Here is a 27,183-nt window from a genome sequence, read left to right on the forward strand (position 1 = left end):
AGGTGATCTCGGTCTCTAGTAACAACGGTAGTCACACTAACATTCCTTCCCTTCCCCGATGACCGTAAGGACGTGGCCGGCGCCGTTATTGACTTTTAAATTTGAGCTCTCGATTTGTGCACATTGAAGAATGGTAAGCTAATCCCAAGCCCCATTCATTAATTCCCTGTGCAACTTCGATTGTTCTGGTCAATCACGGAGTAGCAACTACGAATTGTACGGTCATCTATGCTTATGCTTATGCTTATGCTTATGCTAGTCGACCATGTCAGTCATTGCACAGTTTGCTAGTGAATCTTTTTATCTGAGTTGCTGCAAGTTTTCAAAGGTACGTTGTAAAAACAGTTGATAGCTATAATATTTATACAGTATAATATGTTTTTCTTCTATTACAGAATGCGGCATTACTCTTTGACCCTGCCTCAGAATTCTTTTTCTAAAATTGCATTCCAACGATGTAGGTATCGGAAAACGAAGCACCATTTACTTTTAGTTTCATAGACGTCGTTTCTTTTTTCAGAAATTGTATGCTCATGATTAAGGAAGCAGCGTGCCACAATATTTTCAGCAGAAGCATTCTAAGTGATGGATTCGATTGGCCATATGGTCATTGGTACCGGGCCCCAAAGAGAAGCGGTCAGACGATAGCTTCGACCTGAGGGAAGAAGAAGAACCTGTTGCTCCCTTTTTTCGCTGTTGACTACATCTGGTAAACCAAATGAATTTACCTTAGTAGACTACTCTGATATGACTGCTATGTACCTCATGAAATGCTAAATAAATGTGTTCAATGGTAATACTGCATATAAATGCCTAAACGTTTGTATTTATTTCAAAATTTTTTATTAGAAATATGCAGTGAAACCCGGAGAAATTGCTAATTAAGAATCTAATCGTTTTCATTAGAGAAACCAATATAATCTTTAATGGTTTCATTTGAAGATTATATGATTCAGTCTATGACTTCAGCTGCAATTGGTTTCACTAGATATCTACTATTTATATAAAAGTTATGTGAAGTTCGTAATGAACTCTATCTATAGGATTTCAAAATGAAAGTTGTATGAAAAGCATTATGGAAAAAAGCTATATGTTTTTTGTAATGATTCGGATATGATTATTATTTGGCGTGTAGTTGTTACCAATAAGTTTACGTGATGTTAACAATAAAATTACAATTACAATTACACGGCACCGCTAAAACGTCAAATAGTGAGCCGGTGCATAGATACTCCACGGACAAAACGTTTGACCAGTGCCATGAAATCCAAGGCAAATCGGATTTCGCGCGTCGGAGATTGAGGCTTCCAACTGGAGTCGCGATAAAAATGTTTTATTACCGTTACGACCTAATTAAAACTCACTACTGATGAACCGGTTCCCGCAAGCCGATCGTTTTCAGTTCAGTGCATTCACTGCCGCAGCCAGTTCAGTCTGTACCGGTTCGTGAATCGGTTCTCATCTGCGCTTTTGTGTTAACGTATTTTTCGCTCCATCGAATGAAAGTAGAGAAGATTACGAACGCGCTCTAATTTGAAGGCAGAAAGTTTAATTTTCCAAGCTGCTGGTGTATTTTATTTTGTGAATTGTGGTGCAGTTTACCAAATACTTGTTCTGGAACGCCGGATGGTTGAAATATCTGGACAAAAACGGAAGTAAATAAGTGTGAATGAATTCGACTCCCACCGGTGTCCAAACAATGGATGCTTCTGCCATTGAAATGGATCCTCTGGACGAAATTGAGTGAGTTTTATAATTTTTAAACAGTTTGAATCGTTAAATACTGAGAGAATGTTGAATGAATCAATGTGATTGCCGATTTTCTGATCGTTGTTCGTTTTTGTTTACCTATAGGCAAAATGTGATTCAGCAAGCACACGAAATAACAACGATTTCCGTCCGGAGGATTCGGGAGCTGTGGACGGAAATATTCGACGAGCACATCTGCCAGGACCACATGAGCCGTTTGCCGGAACACATTCAGACCTTTTTCGACGAAGTGTACGAGGAAAGCGAGGGTCGAAAAAGGAAAATCGTCGATGCAATTGAAGCTTTGCGGCGCGAAGCTTGCGACCTGAAAAGGCTCCTGCAGGAAGATCCGGGCGACTTGGAACCGGTGCCGGGAACGCCGCTGCACATGATCCAGATCGGGTTGGACCGGAGCTTGGAGTTTATGCGGGAGAAGCTGAAGGTACGGCACGACCAGATCGACGAGTACCTGTTCGAGCAGGAGACACTTTGTGAAGGTAAGCGACCGAAAGTGCTCTTCAAACAGGGCTGGTAGCGAGTTACTTTTTAGTTAATGTTTGCAACAAAAAGTCTCCAAAGTCAAGACCAACAATGGACCGATGCACGAGTTCACTAATTTGACGTTTGAGCGGTGCCGAATTCACGGGTTGCCATGGTCCCATAAATAACACGGCACCGCTAAAACGTCAAATAGTGAACCCGTGCATAGGTTCATAGAAAGGCCTCATGCTGTAATGGGAAGTATGCACTTCAACAGAAAAGTAATAGCCTATCTCGATGCGTGGGAAATTTCTTGCAAGAAATGCTCAAGAGAAGCATTTTTCTTTGATCGCAGTACGCAGTTGAAAAGAAATGTCAATTCAAATGAGGCTCACTGTAGAGATTTTTTTGACTATTTCTTTCCGCAGAAATTTTTGCTTTTCTTGCGCTGAACAGCACACCTGAAACATGTAAATGCAAACAAATCAATATTCTGCTGATTTTTATATATAAGAGGCTCCCGAGCAGATTCTGATTTCATAATTCAGAATATCAAATTTTGTTCTTCATAACATTGATAACAGTTTTTTATAGCCATTTTTTGGATCTGAATGTAATATTGGCTGTGCAAGCGCTTAGATTAGATAAGACCATTTTTTGAATCTGAATGTAATTTCAAAATTTGATATCATTTGAACAATCCTAAATCCAAATTGAAATTTTATTTGTTCATCAAAAGGCAGTGTGTTGTTCCTCAACCCATAGTTTCTCAAACTGTGGGTCGCGACCTCTTGTGAGGTCGTAAGCCAGTCTTAAGTGGATCGCGAAACAAAAATCCAAAATATGAATTTATTTTCAAAGTTTTTTATGTTTTCTAAAGCTTTGGCCTCTGCTTGGAACATACTCATCATATTCTTACTTAATCATTAAAACTATTTTTACAAGTGATCAGTCATTGGATCAGTCGTTACTATCAATACTATTCTAAGGCTAAACATTTGAAAAAATATTGTAGAAAGTTTCGTCATCAATAGAAGCACTAACAGCCTTCTTTAGTTATTTTTTCTAAATAAATTGTATCAATTCTACAGTCGAAGAAGAATGGAAGAGTCGAAGGGACAACTCGGCCCATGGAAATATCGAGTAATGAAACAAATATTTTTTTGGGAAACTGTTTGAGAGGAACATCAAAGTACCTGCGAAGCATCTTCGTTGACAGCTTCAGTGATAATAAATAGCACTGACACGGCCTGCTTATTAACATCCAGATTTACCACATTTCCTTTTGTGCTTTTTCCGTATTGATCAAAGCAATTTTTTTCAGCAGATATTGCTGTGTGCGTTTGAAATTCAAATCTCAAATGCGGGAACACCAAACGCAAGGACAAAGGAAACACAAACGCCTTTACAAGGAAGGCGAAGTCAAAGATAACTTTTACTATTTTTACTATTTTAATTTATTTATTATTATTTATCTTCGTGAAGCCCAAGCGTGACGGTTCGATTTTTGCGTCGTCGGAGAGGTTTTGTTCTCGGTTTCGCGCGTGTTTTCGTCGACGGAGAACTTTTTCCCTGTTTCGCGCGTCTTGCTGGGTGGGTGTTTGGGAAAGCCCAGGCAAGACGGCTTGTTTTCGGGACGCCAAGAAGTTTTGCTGTTCGCACTGGTGCGAAGAAATAAATTGTGTTCAGTCGAGGATGAATTACCAACTGGTGAGTTCATTTCATGCTTATGATATTCCGGCGCTCATTTTAAATCCACATCCAGCGGCGGCGGTAACGCGCAGAAAATATGCGCGCAATTCAAACGCAGCGTCAAAATTCAAGTAGGCTTGGATTTGTTCGTTCTTCAACGACGCAAATGTTTCAAATTTGCTAAATCTGAAACATTTTGTGATTTTCATTATCACTGCGACGGTATATCGACATTGTCAGATAATCGCATTACGTTGATTTATCTTGCAGAGCACAATAACACATTTTTCTTGAAAGCGTAACTTTTATGTAATATTATGCTAAAACAAACTTTGTATGGTTCGTCAGTATAAGTGTCGGCATTATGCTTGTTTTATACAATTTCAATATACATATATATTTCTCTTTTTGACATAACTTAAAATATCTTTTGAATTGTTCGACATTGTGAATGTTGACGTAATTTTTAAACAAACTATGTATAGTTCGTCACTACAAGTGTCGGCATTATTCCTGTTTCATTTAATTTAAAATATATACACTACCCACCATAAGTATGGAATCGCGTATTGCATCACTCATACTGAATATTGCAGCACCTTGAAAAGTTTACCATCACCTAAAATGAATATTATTTTACGATTCTGAAGTGCAAGATCGATGTATTTTTGGAATCGTCTTAAAAAATACGTCTTTGAGCCCCTACAATTTTTAATTTTTGTTGGAAACACTTTTATCACTGGATGTTGGGCGATGCTAAACTTAAAAGTGCTACAATACTCAGTATTGCAACGATTCCATACTTATGGTGGGTAGTGTACACTCAAAATAATCCAAACGTCATTGCTACGTGAAAACATACGTGATTTTTTTCCATCGCACTTTCCACGTAGCTCTTACGTTAATCATAGGTAGCCCAGAATGAACGCATGAACTTTTGAACTTCGTCCATTCCACCGTCGCTAAACGTAAGAGCTACGTGGATTTTCCGGTAGCCTTTACGATGCGTTTCAATAGGACCTAGATGGTTTTGCATTTAATTTAACTGTAATAAAGACCAAACTTATTTCTAATAGGCTTTGGAAGAAAACTAATTCCCAATTGGAAAATGTAAACAAACTTAAAAGATTTTGATATTTTTATTGTCAATCTGAGCATTTTGAATCCTGTTTCCCCAATTTTGTGAGTTTGGTCTGTCTTGTTGTAGCCTTCGCGTGCTATGATTAATAGAGGTTTTAAATGACGTATAAAATATGAAGCAATGCAGGGATTCTTCGGTATTCAATGCATATTTACCTTGAAATCAATCTTGCACAGTGTTTAAAGCAGCAGCAGCTTCTGAAGTTCTTCCAAAATCAAGCGGGCGCCATCTTAGGATTTGAGCACAACACCGAATGTACTTGCAGATGCAGATATCAAAATGAACTTAGGCACCTACGTGAATTCCACGTAAGTGAGATAGGTAACCTCAGTAAACATTACCGAGTCACTGTTTGGTGGTTATGAATAGTTTAGTGATCTTCATCTTAGTCAGGTGAAGTGGAGGTAAAATGAATTTGGAATGATCTACGTGATTTTTCACGTAGCAATGACGTTTGGATTTTTGTGAGTGTACATGTAATTTTCAGTTTTTACCATTAAGGTGAAGATGAATCGAAGCCAAACCTCGAAATTACAAGAGCACAAATCTAAAGAACCGAACACCCGTTTGAGCTGAAAACTTAATCGATTGGTCACCACCAGCTAGTGACCAATCGATTAAGTTTTTATAATGTTGACGTACAAAAATACAAAACTAGCTTTAAATATAAGTCGTATATTTCCCTTCTTGTCCATGTATCGCATCACCGACCAAAGGTGACTCCCAGATCTTTTTCTTGCTCACTAATAAACACCCTTCCCGTGGTGATTGTGGAGATGCAGAGTTATTCTCGGTCTCTAGAAGCAACAATCATTATATCCTATCATTCCTTCCCCATCCCAACTGGCTGTAAGGACTTGGCCGGCGCCGTTATCGATCAATAATATTAGATCTGTTCAAATTGCACTTCGAAAGTAAATGGAAACTCCCATCCCTTATTCATTTGGATCGTAGTGCAATTCTTACCAGTTCCGATCAATCACAGAGTAGCAACCATTGACATGTACAGTCAGTCTATGCTATGCTTATTATTAATCTTTATTAGATAGCTTTTGGGTCCAGATAGCCGTAGCGGTAAACGCGCAGCTATTCAGCAAGACCAAGCTGAGGGTCGTGGGTTCGAATCCCACCGGTCGAGGATCTTTTCGGGTTGGAAATTTTCTCGACTTCCCAGGGCATAGAGTATCTTCGTATCTGCCACACGATATACGCATGCAAAAATGGTCATTGGCATAGTAAGCTCTCAGTTAATAACTGTGGAAGTGCTCATAAGAACAATAAGCTGAAAAGCAGGCTCTGTCCCAGTGGGGACGTAACGCCAGAAAAAAGAAGGGGCAAAAGTTCGAATCAGCGGGGCAAAAGACCCATGTATAAACTAATGACAAAATTTGCAATTTGCCTAAGATCCTCATATTATCTTTAAATTTACCAGTGGGGACGTAACGCCAGAAAAGAAGAAGAAGATAGCTTTTCTTTGCTAGGTTATATGAATCACGGTTGCTAGGTATCCTTTGATTAGTTTGTGTTACCGCGTTTGAAACGCATTTGAACAATATTTGCACGTCAAACGCAAACAGCAATAATTAAAGCAACAATGTTGCACCTACCTTTAATAATTCAGGTTATTTTGATAGTGCAGGACCCACAACATACCAACGAAACAACATTTCTGTTAAGTAATACGAATTCAAAAGTATATAGTATAAGTTTGACATTTCATGTCAGAGCTCTTTTCATTTCGAAAGTTTTGAGGTTTTACATTCAAATTTTAAAACTGATGCGGTTTTATCATTTTTGAAACGCAATCTGAGTTCTACGATCAGTATTTGCTGAAGTGTTAAATAGTTCGAACGCTTATCCTTGACAGCCTAGTTACAGTAGAACTTAAATTTGGTCTTTAATCTCTCAGAGACAAGTATTTTTATAACCTGGGGTCATATTTGTAATCAAGGTCAGAAATTTCCATTAATCGTTAAACGTCTAGAAGTATGCAACGCTCATGTATGTTACTTGATTCGATTAATTTTGTTTGGCATATACCTATTTAAATTAAAAAATCGATTGATTTACGTTGTTTTATTTTGTGAAATAAGTGATAATCAATTATTATTCGTTTACATATTTAATGTTATAAAAGCTCATTTAGACCAATACTAATGTTTACAAAAAAAATTGTGTAGTAACCATTTTTGTAGACCAGCACTTGTTTGAGAAATATTAGAGTTGTAATTTAAGAAATAAAATGTTTTTTTAGATTCGAAATCTAATCAATGTCTTTAGTGAAAATTGTCAAATTTTATCTTTACTTTTTAAACCATTTATAATAATTTTGTTTAATTTATGAATTACTTAGGGTGTTAACAAAGTATGAGCACGACTTCACTATACTGCCATTTCTAGAAGTATACAGATACAATTCTGATTTTCACACATTTAATTCCCGCACTCATTAAGCCCATATTTTGAATTTTGGGTGATTTTTTTGCTACCTTTTTGTATATGATGTAACATTTCTGGAAGCTCCTCTTATCAGTTTTGCACAAATTGTGAGCAACTTTATTGTACCAATTTTGTGCTAGGTCATAAAGTACGTACAATAAAAATCTAAGAAAATATGTTCAGCATTGCCGATACGATACATGATTAGACCAGTGGCGATTCCCTAACCTCAAATCTACCTGTTCCACGATTAGAAATTCTTGAACTTCAGCAACAAATTTGCATCTAATGGGTAGAGGTTTGTTAAAAAGTAGGATTTTGATCATAAACTTTTTGAGTTATAATCTAAATTTGTCGAAATAGTCATTTTTAGAGTCGTAGAACAGGTAGAAAGTGAGGCTAAGAGTCGCCACTGGATTAGACTATCTCTTATTCTATTGGAAATTAAAAACTTAAGTATATGAACTTTGAATAGAAACTAAAAATTCTATTTATCTTATGTGAAGAGAAAATTTAGCGATTTTTAAGATTTTTTTTCCATTTTGTCAAATGTTTTCTAACAAAGCCGAATAAAATTTTAAACAAAAATTCTCGTGAAACATCTTGGATACAATGTACTTGAACTCACCACATTGAAGGATTTCCATAAAAAATATTTAGTATTCGTTAAGTTCCAACAAAACACAAACGTGTAGAGTCTGTGCTGGCTATATAAAAATTGATTTTCTAATGTCAAAAATTTCAATGTAGAAGGTTATTTCATCAAACAAAATTTTCACAGGCAGCGTTTGAAATGCCCCAAGAAAAATAAGGTACCGCGGGGCAAGTGGGTAAATGGGGTAAGTGAAAACAATTGAAATATTTTACTGAATATGTGAATTAACGTTTTGAACTCATGCGTAAATCTTTGAGGCCATTGAGAACATTACGATAGGTAAGAGATTTCTGAGATTTTTCAGCTATTATTGCATAATAGAGCGAAAAATTGTTAACCTATCAACTGTTACTCCGTAACAAGTTGGCGGTGTACAATCTTATTTTAATAATTTCAGTGGAAAAAAGTTGCGGAAAATAATTTCCTGCACCACTTCTTAGTTGTCCTCTGTGACAGTTTCAAACTGCAATAAAAAAAGTTTCAGAATTAATTCGACGTAGACCTAAAAATAACTAAATTTAAACACCGTCAATTTTCTTATCAGGTGGGGCAAGTGAAAAGTTTATCATTAGAGATTGAATTTGTGTTTTCTCTTTAAGTAGCCATATGTAAACATGGTTCGCAATTATCATAGAAAAACATAACGTGCTGATAATTCAAGAAACACTATACTCAAGCGTTGAAAGCTATTAGAAATCATGGAACTTCTCTAAAAGATGTTGCCAAACATTACAATATTACTATGTCTACTTCGGGCAGCCAATTAGAAGGAAGACGTTGACAGAAAGGTTGCAATATTAGAGAATACAAGGAAATCTCGTGGAATTTCTATGTAAAGCTAGTTCAAAACATAAAAATGGGGTATAGATCTATCCACATAAAAAAGATTCTAAATACGTTATTGAAGGATTCCGTTTGATTTCTCCCGAAGAGGTATCCGACGTCATATCCGACTATCTCAAAAACAAATAACGAGCGGTGGAAATTCTACAGAGCAGAAATGCAATTGCTGTCCTATAATGTAAGAACTAACATTGGAAATGTGGCGGTTATAATGTTGTCGAATCATTTCAACTAACATAACTGAACAGAAGAAAATTCAAATGAAAAGAATAACATTTTCTTTGTTTACATGTTATTCATGTTATTGTTTATGTTATTGCCTTAACAAATGTTAAAGTTAATAGAAATCGTGAATATAACTGTTTGTTTTTGAATTTATTGTTCAAAACGGTAAACTTTTTACTTGCCTCACTTTTGGGGTAAGTGAAAAGTAAAAAGACATTTTTCAAAAACTTTTTCTGTATTTTTTTCTTTAAATTTTCATAAAAATCAATTTCAGCATGCTGCTTATATTTGGTGGGAGTTAAGCTAAAAAATATACACGACCTCATTTGTTTCAATTTAGAGTCTCTTTAATTTGAAGAATCTCAACTATGCGAATTCCATTACCCACTTGCCCCACGGTACCTTACAAAAATATAAAAAAAAGTTTGGAAAAATATTGTGATATTCGTTATCAAAGTCGTGCCCATACCATTTGGGACACCCTATATGGTTCATAGAACCCAATCAATTGTATGAAAACAAATAAACAATTTGACTCAATGATTACAACTTGCAGGGTGGCCACCAAACCGGGAAAAACGGGAAAAGCGGGAAAAAGACGGGAATTTGAATCCATCGGGAATAAGACGGGAAAAACCGGGAATTTGAGATGATCATCGGGAAAATAATTTCGAATGAAAATCTTTAAGCTCTAAATCTACAAAATTAGTCGTTGAAAGTTGTTACGGTTGATGGTAATGCCATTAAACATATTCAATTATGCATAAATAACTTTTAAACAATAATGATTTAATTTCTTGTAGAAATAATCTACTTTGCTACACTATACTTCTTAGAACTGTTTCACTTCACTCATTGATTAGCAATGTTTCGAAATATTTTATGATTTTTTTCCTCTTACTATTGACTTGATTTTTCTCTTACTTATCTGACTCGAAGTTTTGAATTAGGGTTTCAAAACTTCTTGCAGACAGTTTAAGCACTCAAAATTGAAGTAGATTTTTTTTCAGTTTGGGCCCCTCAATAAAAAACCGGGAAAATAATGAAATTTGTACCGGGAAAACCGGGAAAAAAGCGGGAATTTCAAAATGAATATTTGGTGGCCACCCTGAACTTGTTTATGCGCAAGAAAAAAAGTATGAAAATAAACTTTTGTAAATGTTTCAAGGAAATGGTATGTAATCAGGTAAAAAACCATATTATTTCAAAACTTAGAAGAGTGTTCATTTTGAACGATAACTTATCAAAATAAGAATCAAGCATTCAAAACTTTTTTTAAATGAGAACTTCGTGAGATACTCATTGCTCTATTTTGTCAGCAAGAGAAATTTTCCATATTTAGGTGTTTTTACAGTTTGCTCTAGAAGATAAAATATTTGGAATTGAAACGTAAAACATTATTGCAAATACGAGCAGTTATAAAATATGCGATTATTGTGTATTCATTTGAATTGTGAAGCTTTGTGAAGCTAAATATATGAGAGATGTTCAATGTTTTCATAGAATAATAATAATACAAATTTAAAATTTAATATACAGTCGACTCTCCATAACTCGATATTCAAGGGACCATCGACTTATAGAATTATCGAGTTATAGAATGTACTGAAACAAAAAATCACAAAATCGGAGGAACAAATTTCTGTATTATTAATACATAAATGATCACCTCTGTATGAAAGTAATATTATTTTGTTGATTGTTCTTTACAAACTATTATTTAAAAACTTTTTTTTTCGAAATGGTCGAAAAATCACATTATTTTGACTGACAATATATTTTTTATTTTCATGGTTTTCGACTTGTATTACAACTTGCAAGTATTTTTTTTCATCTTCAAACAAGAATTAGACCACGTTTCTCCAAATAAGAAAGATTTTAAAATAGATATCGAGTTATGGAGAGAAATTTGCCTCTCACGGGACATCGACTAGTGGAGATATCGAGTTATAGAAATATCGACTTATGGAGAGTACGATGTATGGAAATTTGAAGGGACCGAAAAATCCATCGAGTTATAGAGTATATCGAGTTATAGAACATCGAGTTGTGGAGAGTCGACTGTATTAAGATTGATAACAATGGATGTATAAAGGAATTGTTGTAGGGGAAGATCCCCCAGTACCGGACACTTAAGCAACTAAATTCATAACTCATAAAATATTGGTTTTATGTGATCTTGTTGCCTATTTTTATAAGCATGATTTCTCATTTTTTCAACTTTGTCCGGCATTGCGTGCTGTCCGGTACTGTGGGATCTCCCCCTATTCAAATTAACATTACACCAATATTCTTAAATAATAGTTCTGCTTGAATTTGTGTCGTGCTTGATAAGCAGTCTACTTCCTACATGTCAATTTCGAAACTTCTTGAGAAAAAGATCTTTATAATCTAAATATGTCCGTCAAAATTATAGCTATACTTCCAACTCAAAAAAATCTAACCCACAGCTTCTATCATCCAGAAAATCTACAACAATCAAACGTTATTTGTTGCTTACACACCTGTTATAAACATTTTTCGATACTAATTCGAGGTGAATAATCTTTACAAAATATAGTTTTAAAAAAATGTTTTGTTATTTCCAAGAATCCAATTTTTTTCTCGCAACGCGAAATATTGAGTTCAAATTTGATTTTCGAAATCAAAATTTTAACCCTTGATGTACAGAAATTTTGTATCGGTTTCTCCCTCCCAGCAACAGTCATTTCCCATTCAATGGAAGGTACTTCAGCATTGGGTACCCTACCTCATCCGATCCGACTGAACTCTAGCTTTATTAAGAGCATATTCTAGCTCCTTCATTGAAAATTATTCATTGAAAGTTTGTCCCTGAGTGGGCAGAACTACGAAACGCTGAATTGCAGATTGTGGATTTGGGTTGCGGGCGATGAAGCGACTAGAGTATCGGCGTAGAGAATCTGAAAGTGATCCGCAAGAGCATTTACAATGACTGTTGAGTCTCTTGTGGTAATACAATCGATTTTGAGTGCAATGCCTTTAAGGTGAAACATCTCAGAATACAAAGATGGCCGGCACAATGGCCGACTTGTGCCCCTACTCACGACTTCAAAGGCACAAAACTGGAGAAATAGTTGGCAAACGTTTCTGGTCTTCTTATTTTAAGCTTTCTGCTAGTGCACAAAGCCAAAATAAAAAGTGCACGGTTGTTGGATGCTTTCTTTGCGAGATTTGTGCATTTGAAGTTTTAGTGCAATCTTAGAAGTTGATTCAAAACTGTTTCACCTTAACACGTAGTTATGAAGTCACTATTTGGTAACTTTTTTGGTAATTTCAGCCTTGGCTTCAGCAGTGGCTAAAACTTAACTGACTTAGAAAACTGATTTAGAAAAATTGAACCCATTACATTGTTTGCACTAAAAACGCTTTATTGTAATCAAATATAGTCAATCAAAGTAGTGGGAAAAAAAGTTTAAAACAATAGCTTCTAAGCTCATATCCGCCTTGTAAAAAATAAGGATTAAAATCGACATTGTTCTTTCCTTTCATAAGAGCTAATCTGACCTGCTCAATTTCTCTTCATCGATCCTATCTTTCGCTTATAATGTAGCCAAACTGAATAAATTTGCTATGTTTCTTAGAAGCACACGAGAAAAGATCTGTTTGTTTTTTGAACAATGCTTCAGTTTTAAAATCACTATTTTCATAAGTTTAGTCACTAAAGTCACTATTATTTTGCTATGTGACCACTAACAGCCATACTTTTCATAGATTTTTGTTCTCATTTTACTTTGGTTTATCATTTTAGAGCTGGGAGAGATCCCGAGACAGCTGAAGAAGGATCCCCTACCGTCGGAAGCAGATATCTGTGAATTCCGATCGTACCTGGATAACCTCCGAGCGGAGAAACTGCAGCGATTCGATGACATTGCGGCAATGCGCCGTGAGATCAAACTGATGATGAGCCAACTGGAGATTGTTCCGCAATCGGATCGCCAAGAGGAGTTGATAAACGCTCGGAATTTCCCTCCAACCCGGTACAACCTTACAGATCTGCGTCATTTGCATGAAATGATCAGATCACAATCGGAAGACTTGAAAGAGAATATAGACCGGATTCGCGACAAGTTGCAAAATCTATGGACATATCTCGCTATAAGTCCATCGGTCGTGAAGCGATTCCAAAAGTACAACGACTACTCGCAGACCACTTACGATAAGCTATTCGCCGAGCTGGACCGGTGCGAAACCCTTCGGCGTGAGAATATCCAAGCCTTTGTGGATCGTACGCGGGTTGAAATCGTGCAATGGTGGGATAAATGCCTTAAATCTGATGAAGAGCGCTCGAGATTCTCTACTTTCAAAAGCGATGTCTATAACGAAGATTTGCTAACGCTACATGAAATGGAACTGAACGATTTGAAGGAATTCTATCGGAACAACGAAATCATTTTCCAACTTGTGGAACAACGTAAGGAAATGTGGGAAAAGATGATGTCGCTTGAGCAGAAGTCTAACGATCCCTCCAGATACAATAACCGCGGCGGCAAACTGTTAGAGGAAGAAAAAGAGCGCAAACGGATCAACGTTCAACTGCCGAAAATCGAAAATAAACTCCTGGAAGCCTGCAAACGATATGAGAACGAAAACAAACGTAAATTCACCGTTTTTGGCGAATGCATCGAAGAAGTGATCCGCGAACAGTGGAAGAAACGCGAAGAAGGCAAACTGCATTCCAGTGCTCGAAAAAAGGCCAACATGGCAACTCCAACAGCCGTCAATCGGACAGCGCTGACACGAACTCCCAAAACGGCGGAAGCCTTGGTCAGACACACCAGCATCAGCAGCCGAACGCGGAATGCGGCCGGTCCAAACGCTGATGCGTCCGTGAAAAATTCCGCCAGCAAGTTGCTGTCCGCTTCGAAACTATCCGCAATTGGAATCAAGAGGAAACTTCCATCGCCTAAAACCGGGGCCGTCAAGCGGTCGCTGCTGAAGGATTTAAACAGCCCTAGGACGTTCCTCAAGCCCGGGTTGCCGGTGTCGGCCGGTAAAAACCGATTGATGGTGCCGAAATCGCCCGGAAAAATCCCAAGCATCAAAGTGTACGACACCAAAAGTGGGCCCATAGCAGCACAGAAAAGGGTAAGTTTAAATTTAATGTGTTCATGATTATGCAGGGTTTATACAGGGTAAGTGAATGAGCAACTATTCGGGGCTGTTACAACAGTCGCGGATTTGTGCCGCCAGTCGCGAAAATCGCGAGTAAATGAAATACTGTCGCGAAAATCGCGAATCATCTTCTAAATGCATTATGTCGCAAAAGTTTAATGTAAATCACTTTGATACTTTGAGTAGTCACGAATTACGCAACTCTTCAAAAAATTGTGTAATGGATAATTGAACCTTGATATAGTTTAAAACCTAAAACTTCCAAACGTACTGAAGATCTGCGAGTTCGTAGCGCTGCAGGAGGTGTGCTGGAAAGGATCGATGGTACGAACGTTTAGCGGTAACCATACTACCTACCAGAGCTGCGGCAACACGCATGAAACGGGAACAGCTTTTATATTGATGGGTGGTATACAGAGGCACGTGATCGGTTGGTGGCCGATCAACGAAGGCTCCGGGTCTTCAACTTCAGCATCATAAACGTGCATAGTCCCCACTCCGGAGCACTGATGATGACAAGGACGCATTTTACGTGCAGTTTGAGCGCGAGTACAATCGCTGCCCAAACCACGACTTCAAGATCATCATAGGATATTTGAACGCTGAGGTTGGCCAGGAGGAGGAGTTCAGACTGACGATTGGAAAGCTCAGCGCTGACAAATGAGAACGGCCTACGACTGATAGATTTCGCCGCATCCAAGAACATGGCCATTCGTAGCACCTACTTTCAGCACAGTCTCCCATATCGGTACACCTGGAGATCATCACAGCAAACAGAATCGCAAATCGACCACGTTTTGATCGATGGACGGCATTTCTCCAATATAACCGACGCCAGAAACTATTGTAGCGCAAACATTGATCACTGGTGAAACTGCGCCCAAAACTATCTGTCATCGGCAATGTACGGTATCGACGCCCGCCTTGGTATAATCTAGCACGTCTGACACAACCGAACGTCGCCACCGTATACGAGACGAGCACCATCTCGTGGTACCGTTGTCGAAAGAGGGAGAGCTTATTGAAACCCCTCTTGACAACTGCTGGAGTACCATCAGTGCCATAAAAGCAGAACGAAACCGAGAGCATCGTCGGGTACGTAGAAAGGAAGACATTAATGATTGATTCGACGAAAAATGCAGGCACGTTTTGGAGGATAAAGATGCAACGCGGACAGCAAAGCAGGAGCAAGGAACGCGAATAAACGTGGAGCGATATAAAAGCAGCAAACCCGCTTATTTCGGGACAACAAGCGCCACCTGGGAGAAGCGAAATGTAGAATGGAGCAGCTGCATCGTTCACAAGAAACGCGATGTTCTATGAGAAGCTTAACGCATTCCGAAAAGGTACGAAGTTTCTGCGAACCGAAATATGTAGGGATAAGGATGGAAGATAGGGGGGTCTCGTAGCCTCGAGGTTACGCTTTCGTGTCGTAAGCGGAAGGCCATGGGTTCGATCCCCAACCCCCACACAAAAAACTCCATCCAGCCACTAGAAGACGCCGCACGAAGGATAGTGTATTGGGGAACACATCCATCCTCCGTCAGATCCGTCCGTCGGATGGTGACTGAGACACACTGACCCTCTTTGTAGGCTGTTGCCTCACACGACACGAAAACATGGCAAAATGAACCACCGCACACCAATGGACTACGGCTATATGGTTATGGATTGGACCAACGGCAGCACTCTCCTCTACCTGCTCGGTATGAGAGAAATAGCAATAAGAATTAGTAGTGATCCTTTATAGAGAGATAAGCGGAAGTAAAATGGAATGATTTGGCAACAGACCAGCAGTGCTGATTTTGCTTGGCGTCGAGAATAATATTGTAACACGGACATGACTTCATCATTGCTATAAAGTGTATTTTGTTTCGTTATAGATCTTTGAGCAACATATCAAAACTAATATAAACAGCCAAAAAAATCAAAAACTAAAAATCGCATTGACAAAAATTCAAAAAAGTAAAACATTTCATTTCACATCCTCAAGAAAAGTTCAAAACAAACATAACGCATGTTCGTTTGGCTCACACTTTGACAGCTCTCGCTGCTCGATTGGCTCACACTTTGACAGAAATGTCAGCTTCCGCGAATCTCTCTTATAAAGGATTTCTAAGAATTAGGATATAAATAGATTCTGTAGCTGTGTATCTATAGAAAACGAAATGATAGTCGGCATAGTAGCGGCCGGAATAAAAAAAGGATGGAACATGGAAGCATATCGACTATGTATGACGAGCGTAAGCGAGTGTTCTTGTGTTCAAATGTCACTAAGCTCTACAGCAAATGAGTTTGTGGGAAGTTATCAATGGCCGCTCGACGGCGGACCATATCTTTGTACGGCAATTCCTCCAGAAATGCCGTGAATATCAAGTCTCAACGCATCACCTATCGACTGGTGTCGACTTTAAAGTGGCTTATGTTTTCTTGGGAATGTTGAAGCAATCGAAGCAATAATTGATATATTCAACATGATTGCGTTGCTATGTACATTTCATAGCAACGACCTTTTTAGCACATGAATCTGAAATAAAATGTTCATTAGTAGTTCGACCATTAACTACACCGCACGTGTCAAGTTATTTTCTCTCGGAAAAATCTTTTCTCTGCGGCTTAAATCTCCAATAGGTTATTGGTCCAGCCGGAAGCTCCTGATCGAAAAATTTAAGCGTGAAGAGTTTGCTGTTTTTCCTCGAAGCGATAGAGTGGGAGAAACTTGTTAAGCTGAACAATTCGAACTACCAAGCATGATCGTTCTCCGTGAAAGCGTTGTTGCAGAGGGAGCAGCTTTGGAAGCACGTGGAACCATGTACTCCCCCGGAACTGATAACGGATGCGTGTAACGAAAGCGACGAGAAGACGTTGGCCACAATTCACTTGTTGGTAGATGAGAGCCAATACACTCTGATTCGTGACAAAACGACGACGAAAGTCACGTGGGCGGCTCTGAAAGCACATAACTAGAGGACCACGTTGAGGCAACGGGTGACCGAAAATTCGGTTTTGAGATGCAAGAGTGCCTCATGGTGTCGCTGATACTGCTGGGACTTCCGGAGTTATTCAATCCTCTGACGACGACACTGGAAGCGCGAAACGAAGATGAGCTTACCCTGGACCCTCGTGAAGGTAAAGCTGCTGGATGAAGCTGAGAAAGTACGGAAACGATCCGGTTCCGACGAGCAAGTGCTGCGAACTGGCTGAACGAGTACGTCGCAGAAAAGTGTCGTCTGCTATCACTGCGGCAAGCCAGGGCAACGAAAGCGAAAGTGTAAGACGCACCTGGCAGAGTGTGGCGGAAATACGGAACCGAAGAGAGAAAAGGCTAAGGCCAAGACAGTACACAAAAACGAAGCATGCTGCGAGGGTGCTCGATTCGGGCGCGACGTCACATTTGGCGAAAAACCGCTAATCGTTTGTGCGTCTGCGAGTGATGGTGAGTAATAAGCAGCACTACATGGATTGTCTGCACACGTAGCATCGACGACTAGACCACCGAGATCCAGATGCGATTGGCGAAGTTGAGCGGCGTGGTTTGGCTTCTAGAATGAAAACCAAGCCATGTGGTATCCGGATGACTTGTGAGTGTTGCGTCGAAGGGAAGATAACACAGCCGCCGCTTCCACAAGCAGCCCAGAAGAAATCGAAGGCAGTGCTAGATGTGGTACACAGTGATGTATGCGGTCCTATGACGACATCGCCGGGTGGGTGCCGATATTATATGACGCTGATTGACGATTACAGCCGTTATTCGATCGTGTTTTTTTTTTTAAGAGAAGTCCGAGGTCATCGAAAAGATACTTGAGTATGGTTCACCGAAACTTAATTCGGAAAGAAACCAAAGGTCATCCGTTTAGAACGGGGTGTTGTTCAACAAAAGAAGGAGGATAGTGACTCATTGGCAGATGGACAAGTACCAAAGTCTGATCGGTTGTACATTGCTACATACTCGGGTGCCGGATTATCAAACCAATCACTGCGGTTTGGAACGAGGCGAATCGGGTGCTACGTTACATTAAGGGCACCGATAACTACGAGCTCCATCTGGGTGGTGGTGACAACCTTCAAGTGGAGTACTTCGTAGATGCAAACTGGGATGGCGAAGTAGACAACAGGAAGTCCAACACTGGCTATATTATCAAGTTTGGTGACGGACTCGTTGGCTGGGAAAGCAGGAAGCACACGTGCGTGTCTCTGTCCAGCATTGAAGCGAAGTACATCGCTATAGCGGAATGCTTGCTAGAGCTGCAGTGGCTACGTGTACTGGTAGATAACCAGAGCTGGATATGGTATAGATTGTGATAGTTTGTCATATTATTTGTTATGGTTATATCGGTCATGCAACTCAAAGGTAAAGGGAGTATTGTAGAAGATTTTTACAAATGATAAAATGAATATTTGGATAGGCATACCAGTGTTCGTACCAAACCTTAAAGCTTTGTTTATAGTTATTATTAATTTTATGCAAAACATAAATCACCCGAATGGCTTGATACCGTTGTAGTCTGTGAAAGTTACTGCTCTTGAACGCTATCTCGCCATATACCAAACGAGAGAGTGAATATCAACATTCATAGCTCTCCGTTTGCAATGTGTCACGAACTGTTATGGTTCATGAATTGTTACACTCTTTGAATATGGTTCGATCGGCTTATTCGGATTGAAATTCAAATACTGAATTTTACCTAACAATCAACTAATGACTTTATAACTAACACTTTCAGCGATCCCGACGAAAATCTCGGAACAGATCACGTCGTAGTGTTAACAAAGCCCGTCCAGACATCGTAATCACATCAAGTACAAATACCACACTTCAATCGGAATCCGTATCGTACGAGCATTTTGAGGTAAAAGGGGAAATTTAAGAATAATTTTAAATTTTCGATTCCAACCTATCATTTATCTTTTTTTTTTATCGGCAGAACTTTTTCGAGACCAACACTCCAAATCGATCATCGCTCATGCCCGGTCGGGGGGAAACGGTGACGGCAGAAACCCGTGCCAACACGCGTCGTCAGTATCGCAATCACGGAATTTCACAGCTCAACGCCACTGGAAATCCGCTCAGCACACCGTCCAAGATAACGTTCCGGAATCCGACGGCTTCGTCCACGATGCTGGCCACTACGTTACGATCCCCGGCAGCAAGCAATACTACCGCCAGCGGCAAAAAGATGATGTCTACTGCTAAGAATTGTCCGATCATTTTCTAAGCTCGATAAGATGATTGCAAATCATCCGATCGATCTGTGGCACCCTCATCCGTTCAACGAGCGTTTCGAAGGGTTGGCAATATGTTACATGTTACGTTGTTCTAAAGATTTTTGCCCATCTCACTCGGAACCATAAGTAGGTAGTAGCCGGTAAGGTATTTAACACAGTCCTTTCTTTCGTACCATTTTCGATTTACGTCCTTATTTTTGTATCATAAACATATTTTTAGCTATTTGATTACAAGAGAAAAACAATTATTTTTAGTTAATTTTTAACACGCTTGTGATTTGAATAATTTTACGGCAAACAAGAATCGATTTATCGAATAGTACACACGTGCAGGCATTACGCTCTCTGAAATTTAAAAAGAAATTTGCTTGGAAGGTTTAGAATAAAGCGGAACGGATCGTAGATCCAGTTCTCTGTACAAAGTTCAAAAAACAATATAAGACCCGTTTTCTGATTATTAATAAATTTATATTTTAATACAACGACATCGACACGGTGCTAAGAGATAATCTTTTTGTAATAGATGACCTAACATCCCTGCACTAAACAAGAAAAAAGTGGGTATCTTTAATACTTAAGCTATTTCAAATCTTATTAAAAAAATGAAACATCTTTTAAAACATATTATTGAGGTCTGGGAAATATTATAAGAATAATAATTCGTCCTTGGTGGAACAGAAATCCTTGAAAGAGTTTGCTAAAAATATATGATGTTAATTTTGGAGGGTCCGTTGAGTGCTGGCGAACTCCTTCATTCAACTACCAAAGTAATGTCTGTCGAAATTCCTGAAGAAAGCCTTAAATGAATGCCTTTATGCATTTTTGGAGAATTTTGTTGAGAAACCATTGGAGAAATTTCTGGAAAATCCTTTAACCCACTTATAATCAAATTTTTATGTTTGATTTAAATATCAATTTTTCGTTATCTAAAATCAATCTAAGCACGTTTCGGATAATGGTTTATTTTAATTCGTAAATTTATAAATATTGGTTTTTGATTTTTTTAACGTCCCTATTTTTTTCATATTATTCATATTGCGCATTTCCTTTACCACTGGACTACCGCAGAAGTTTTTACAAGTGCGGAAATGCTAATAAAAGTGCGCGATTGCAGCAAATAGAGTGGGTTATTCCTCACAGTCCAACGAATAAGTGCTCTGAAGACACCAACATGATTCGATGCAATCCCGCACTTTTATTTGCATTTTCACACTTATGAAGCCGCACTTCGAAGTCCAGTAGTGAAAACAATACACAATATTTTAGTTACCGATTTTTGACAATAATGAAAAAATGAGTTTCAACTGTAATTTTGAAAATACAGATCGGACTCGATTATCCGGAGTATTGATTTTCCGGATAATCGAATCCTCCGGATAATCGAACCACTAAGAAAAAAATTGAAATCTTCGATAAAAGAACTTAAATATTATCTTTTTTCCGTCGTTTTATTTATATGATGCGGTGGCGTAGCCAGAAATTATTTATAGGAACAGTAGGGGTCTTTATCAACCTACACAAAAAACCACTTTTTCAAACATCCCTTTTCTCAAATACGTTCAAAACTGCAAAACCTTTATCCGACCTGTATTAATATTTTATTTTTTTCTGAAACCAGTGTAAAATCGGCTCAAGTAGTGTTTTGTTTTGATTCGTGGTTAAGTCACTTTGTCTCTCCATGCAACGGAGCGGTGAAAGTAGCGGTTGGGTTGCGAACGTTAAAAATCTCACTTACGCCGTTTTGTAATGCCGCAATCAAATGTTCTGAAAGTGAAAAATCTAGTTAGGTAAGAGCGGAACGTGTGGAATTTAGTCTGCGAAACACGTAGGACTGATAAAGTAATGTCGTTTTCGTTTTTAGGAACTGGGTCGGTGATCAACACATAAACAAACCAATGTCAAATAAATTGTAGTTCGGTCGAACCTGAATCGGGTTGGGGTTGAAACTGTGATTCAGAACGGGTTGCGCCAGTTCCAACCTAGGTTCAAAAACGAATTCGACATAAGTTCGTTCACTTTTTTGACTTGAGACTATTTGAATAAGTTTTCGAGATTTGTGTATAATGCTCTGAAGAGGGAGGCAGCGAGGATAGGCTTAACCATTATTTCAAACTTGGTTGCAGGTAGAGATAGGGAGTAGGATCCTATTATTGGCACTTTAGATTCACTTCGGCAGTGGTTTTTTTTTTAAAGCTACAGAGCTCATATTTGGTCACAATATGCGTCGTACTTATGTACTTCTCAGTACAAAGTTTCAGACCATTCGGTCGATAAAACCCCCCTATGCCAAAGTGAATCATGGAAGTGTCCAAGTGGTTCTGCTCCCTATAGACAGGTTTTGTTGCTGAGGTAGTGTTTGAAATTGTTGAATTTGTTTGGAATTTCGGCCTCCTTAACTATTATCATGTTATGTCAGTAAAGTTGCAATTCATGAAACCTTGAAATTGTTATATTTCTCATATAAAAAAGTGCCATAAAATGTAATTTTGAAATTTTTACTCGAGGAATATAAAATTATATTTACACGCATACCGTATCCTAATCAATCTTATAGTTGTAAGCCATGTCGTAGTTCGTCACCAGCATCTGCAGGATCAATATGTTGGAAAAGAAAAAGACGATACTCTGGATCCATATGAACTCGAACGTGTTCCAGCCTCTGAATTCTAGCAGATATGCTGGTAGTAGCCAACCGCCTTGCGATATGAACCACATCACCGGAATGAAAACCGCCTTCCGTATACCGATGTTTTTGAAGTTCTTCACGCTGAGCGGCAACAACGACAGGAACCACACAAAGTACTGCGATGTGACGACGGGATTGTAGGCCACCATTACGAAGGCGATGGCAAACAGCGCAAAACCCAGCGTTTGACGATGCTTCCCATAGCGTAGGGTTAGGATTATGATGAGCACTAGCTGCGGTAGGAAAGTCAGTAGTTTTTCCAGTAGAGAGATGTCGAAATTGGAACTCAGATATTGTTGGTAGAAGTACAGCGAGAAGTTGTGACGGGTGTCTTTTCTGACCAGATGGAATAGGATGGCTTCGTAGAGGTACTGATAACCGTAGAGATAGTAGAAAACTCCTGTTGATACTGCAATAGATGTGATCGTTCCTCCAACTAGGGCTAATTGCTTGGCATTCGGCATTAGTATTGCTTGTATGTGATCCTTGATCGTTACCAGTTGCTTATCAAGCGTGGCTAGATAAAATGCCAGGCAAAATCCAATAGGGTAGAGTCGAAAATGAATTGATAAACCGAGAAATATGCCTGCTGTGAAAAACTGCACAATGGTTTGCTCATTTTTCAAGAGGAAATAGAGTGAGACTAGCACGAGTGAACATGAAACGCAGTCTCCATTACCTCTAGTAGCAATGATCATTGTAAGCGGATTGTAAAGCCAAAATAGGCGCTGATTTCCGCCATCCGGATGTACTTCGGTGGCAGCGCTTCATTGTTACTGTTCAGAATTTCATTTTTCCGCTTGATAAGATATTTATTGCGATTGTTCAGGGTCTCCAATTTGAGTAGCTTCTTTTCGATGGATATCTTATTGCCTCGATAGCAGTTCAACAAGATCCATTTGATCAGCACTCCTATGAAAATGTCGAACAGAGAGAAAACGAATTTTCCGAAGCTGTGATGCAGTACGAGATTCGGTAGCACCAAATAGGCCAAAAGTGGCGTGTAACGGTATGTGTGCCTTTTGAAGGGCGAGTTCAAATTGAGAACATGACTAGCTCCATCGGTTACCACCCGATAGTCTACATCGGTGTACTGAATCTCGGAGAGACTATCCTGCACCTCGCCATAATACACCAGGAAGATGCGAATGACAATGCTAATGATGAGGTGCTTTCTAAACGACATTTTCGTCTGATTTATCGATTCAAGCATCTGAAATGAGACAGTTTCAATGGATTAGGACTATTGGAAGGAAAAGCGTGAACTGTATGATTACTGGTGAATCTATAGCATTCCCTAGAAAACCATTTCCCAGAAATGCGTTCTCCAGAACATTTTTTTTATTGGTTTAAAGGTGCAGAATGACCTCAGGAATCAAGTCCTGTACTCAATTTTGATGAACTTTTTTTTCATAATAACGTTCTGTCGGAATATTCTGCTGAGACGACTGACTATACGCTGAACGGAAGTTTCAGACTTATAGTTGTGCTTATTCTGCGCGGCGTGTGAGGTGAAACGAGTCAAATGAGGTGACAATTCTGGTAAACATTGGCTTTGCAAGACGCTGTTGAGCCCAATTCAACTCGATCACGCTCACCAATACCACTATCAGAAAGAGCTAACATCAATCTTTCTGATAGTGGTGTTAGTTTGCGTGGGCGGGCTAAGAAGGGCTCAACAACAACGTTTCTGAAAAAAGGCTCAAGACCTCTTGGGCCCTTTTCAAATGTTTGTCCAGAATTGTCGACTCGCTCCAACTTTTGAATGTTAAAAATGTTGTGTAAGCTCATGTGTGAACTTGAACTAATTTTTAAAATCATAGAATAACACATATATATTATATATATTTTTTGTCATAAAACTGTTTCTTCTCGAATAACGTGCTCATTTCAAGGGAAATTGCCTTCATTTAGGCGTATTATGCAGAGTTTCAAAGATCAATTTTGTAATATATTGATAAAATACACATAATTATAGGAATTATGACATCATTTTTAGTTTCAGGAGATTGAAATTTAGTACCTAGATTGGGATTTTTTTTATTCCTTAAGGCGAAGTAGGCCGTCATTGAAATTTGTACGCGTCGTTGATGATTGTTGCTAATTCATCTCACGATTTCGAATCAAAGAAAAGCAGTTTATTTTGCACTGACTCAGCTGAAAAAGTATCAGCATACTTCATGCATGTTAGCGCGTACAGTGATACTTTTTCAAGTCAATGTGAACTACCAAGACTGAGTTTTATCACTTTGAAATGCAAGCTGAAAAGTCATCATTGATGCCAAAACGAATGACGGGCTACTTAGCCTTAATCTGCTTTTTTATAGTTATCAATTTCGCCCCAGTGTGTCATTTTCAATTTTTGATATTAAAACGAATTTCATTATAAGTATGTTATATGTTATTTCATTTTAAATCGATTACATAAACTGAATCAGAATGACTCGACTGGAGTCACTGTCGACTAAAAAATTTGCTGGACTCAGCTCTGTCACTCGAGTTTTTCGACAGTTGTCACTCTATGCGACAGGATTACTATGAGAGTCGACGTGTGACATCTGAAATATACATGCTTACTTCGATCGACAGTGGCTACAGACGAGTCATATGAATCTATTCGATTTACAAAATAGACATTCTAGAATTGAAATTCTAGTGCTTGCACAGCCAATAATGAAAAGCAACCTTGACATATCAGCGTTTCTGCTGCTATTTTCTTGTCAGTATTAATATTTGAAACATATCATCAGTGATATGACACAAATATTAAAATGACCAGACCCACTGTGCAGACTAATGGAGTTGAAGATAATTCAAAAATAAACGGCAATCAGATTATTCACTCATGAATAACACGATTGACTAGTTTTTTTTTTTTTTTTTTAAATTTGGACAACCGTACCAACCGTTTAATTTTTAGGAAATGGGAATTTTGTGTAGGAAGTTGCTGGGAGTGGCGAAGCTAATAAGGATCACGGCACAATGGACCCGCATGTCTTGTCTCTTAGGATCGGATACAGGTATTTCCTCCTTGTATCCAGGCTCTAAAGCCTAGACTTAAGCGCCTTTACTCGTTCTATTAGAAGTGAACGGTCGGATTTGTCGGAAATAATTTGACAATTTCCAGAGGATAACATTCCAAAAAGTTTTGAAATAGTGATCAATTTGCCCCGGAGTACGGTCCTTGGTGAAAAGATGTAGTTGTGGCTAAGCTGTTGATTAAAGAGGGGTTCTCAATGTTATACCGTGACATGCCCTATTACCGTGAGGTTAAAAAAAACTTAAGTTTCAATCAATCAGAAAAAAATAATGTACAGTCAAACCTCCATGAGTCTGACGGACCATCGACTCATGTAAATATCGAGTAATGGAACAATGGTTCCATGAGTCGATATCGAGTCATGGAGGTTTTACTGTATTATTATTTTAATTATTTTAATTTTTTAAAGTTTTATATAAAAACCGTTTTATATATTTTGCCCAAAAAATATGATTTGTTCTATTTTGATAATTTTTACCATAGTTACAGCTGCTATTGTTAAACATACCATTATTCTAAATACCGTGCATCTGACACCGACTGCCGGATGACATTTTGAAACATCTCACAATTGAACGAATGAAGCGCATCATAATTAAAACTTTTGTATCAAACAACGTCTGGAGGATTGTATTATCGATGCGGGAAATAAAATATTTCTTTTACTCAGCCATTTTTGAAAAAAACACGGTATTTGGAACTCAAAAGCAATCATGCCCTAATACCGTGTGTTGACATCAGGTGATTTCATTCTAAAATTATTTTTGTTTGCAACTTTAGTTCAAATTTGTCATGGCTTCCTAAAGACTACTTTATATGGAGATCGCAGCATGCCGTGCGCGCGGGCGGCTGCGTTTTGAATTTTCTGTCACGTTTACTTCGGTTCCGCGTTTCGGACGGTGAAAAATAGATTCGGCTGATGGCGCTATGCCACCTTCAAATTTTTTTGTGATCTCGTTGTTCTCAAATCCGCCGATATTAGCAGGTGCAACGTAATCCGGGTTGTAGTGCTTTGTACAGTGAAAAACAGCTGCAATAAAACTGGCTGATAATGCAGTGATTTACGTGTTATATTTGATTTGCGACGATTTTAAAGATGGCTTGTGGCGTGCTAAATTGTTGTCATGATTCCATTAGTGTTACGCCACCCGGATAGTTTTTTTTTTCTTTCAGTTGGAATAAGTGTGGCTTTCAGTTGGAATAAGTGTGGCTTTGACAAAATAAGATAAAAAATCATACGGTTGTGAGATTTATATCATTTTTAATTTGAAAACCTGTGTTAAGTATAAAAGCCGCCTTCGATGATAATTATTGTGCTACGCAGAAATTAGTTCAAACCAAATTCAGATATGAAACCATTCAGAGGATGTCGATTCAAATTCCTAACAGATTAATATTAAAGTTTTTGGGGAAACGTGTTTTTACTCGGCGTTTCGATAAGTGGACGGATTTGGTGAGTTTGTTCCGATTTAGCCGCTATTATTTATTCTGGGCTATTTCTGTAGCATGGGGTTGGGTCACTTTATCTTCTCGTTTCAGAGAGCGACTAATGGCGCTCAAACCAAAGCTTCTTAGCTAGGGCACAAGGTGGAAATACCTGTGTCTCATCCCTGGAAGACGAACACGCATGGAGTGACTTTAACTTTCTTAGCAACGTCACTCCCAACGATGATGAAAACATTACATTCACGCTAACACTCAATTACAAAAAGTATACTAAACTACACATACACTAAATTTCAATCCGGTCGCATCACTCGCTTATAGTGAATCCTAGACCATTACCCTTCCCATCATCCAACTCCTTGACATCTATGAGGGCGTCGGTGAGTCGCTGGCCTCTCTTCAAGTAGGTGTCATATCATCATTTTCCT

General features: G+C 38.6%; 2 protein-coding genes across 2 annotated transcripts; one reads left to right on the forward strand and one right to left on the reverse strand.

Moving 5' to 3' along the window:
- Positions 1-1,430: 1,430 nt before the first annotated feature.
- On the forward strand, positions 1,431-20,070 carry LOC5571177 (protein regulator of cytokinesis 1). The gene is made up of 5 exons (XM_001653431.2): positions 1,431-1,743; positions 1,855-2,246; positions 12,994-14,330; positions 19,082-19,207; positions 19,283-20,070. The coding sequence occupies exons 1-5, from the start codon at positions 1,670-1,672 to the stop codon at positions 19,571-19,573; spliced, it is 2,220 nt and encodes a 739-aa protein (XP_001653481.2). The 5' UTR covers positions 1,431-1,669; the 3' UTR covers positions 19,574-20,070.
- Positions 20,071-22,014: 1,944 nt separating this feature from the next.
- LOC5571176 (GPI mannosyltransferase 1) lies at positions 22,015-23,482 on the reverse strand. Its single transcript, XM_001653432.2, is given in 2 exon segments — positions 22,015-22,993; positions 22,996-23,482. Coding segments are annotated over 2 exon segments (1,359 nt in total). The 3' UTR covers positions 22,015-22,121.
- Positions 23,483-27,183: the final 3,701 nt, after the last annotated feature.

This window comes from Aedes aegypti, chromosome 3 (assembly GCF_002204515.2).
Source record: "Aedes aegypti strain LVP_AGWG chromosome 3, AaegL5.0 Primary Assembly, whole genome shotgun sequence".
NCBI classification, from domain to species: domain Eukaryota; kingdom Metazoa; phylum Arthropoda; class Insecta; order Diptera; family Culicidae; genus Aedes; species Aedes aegypti.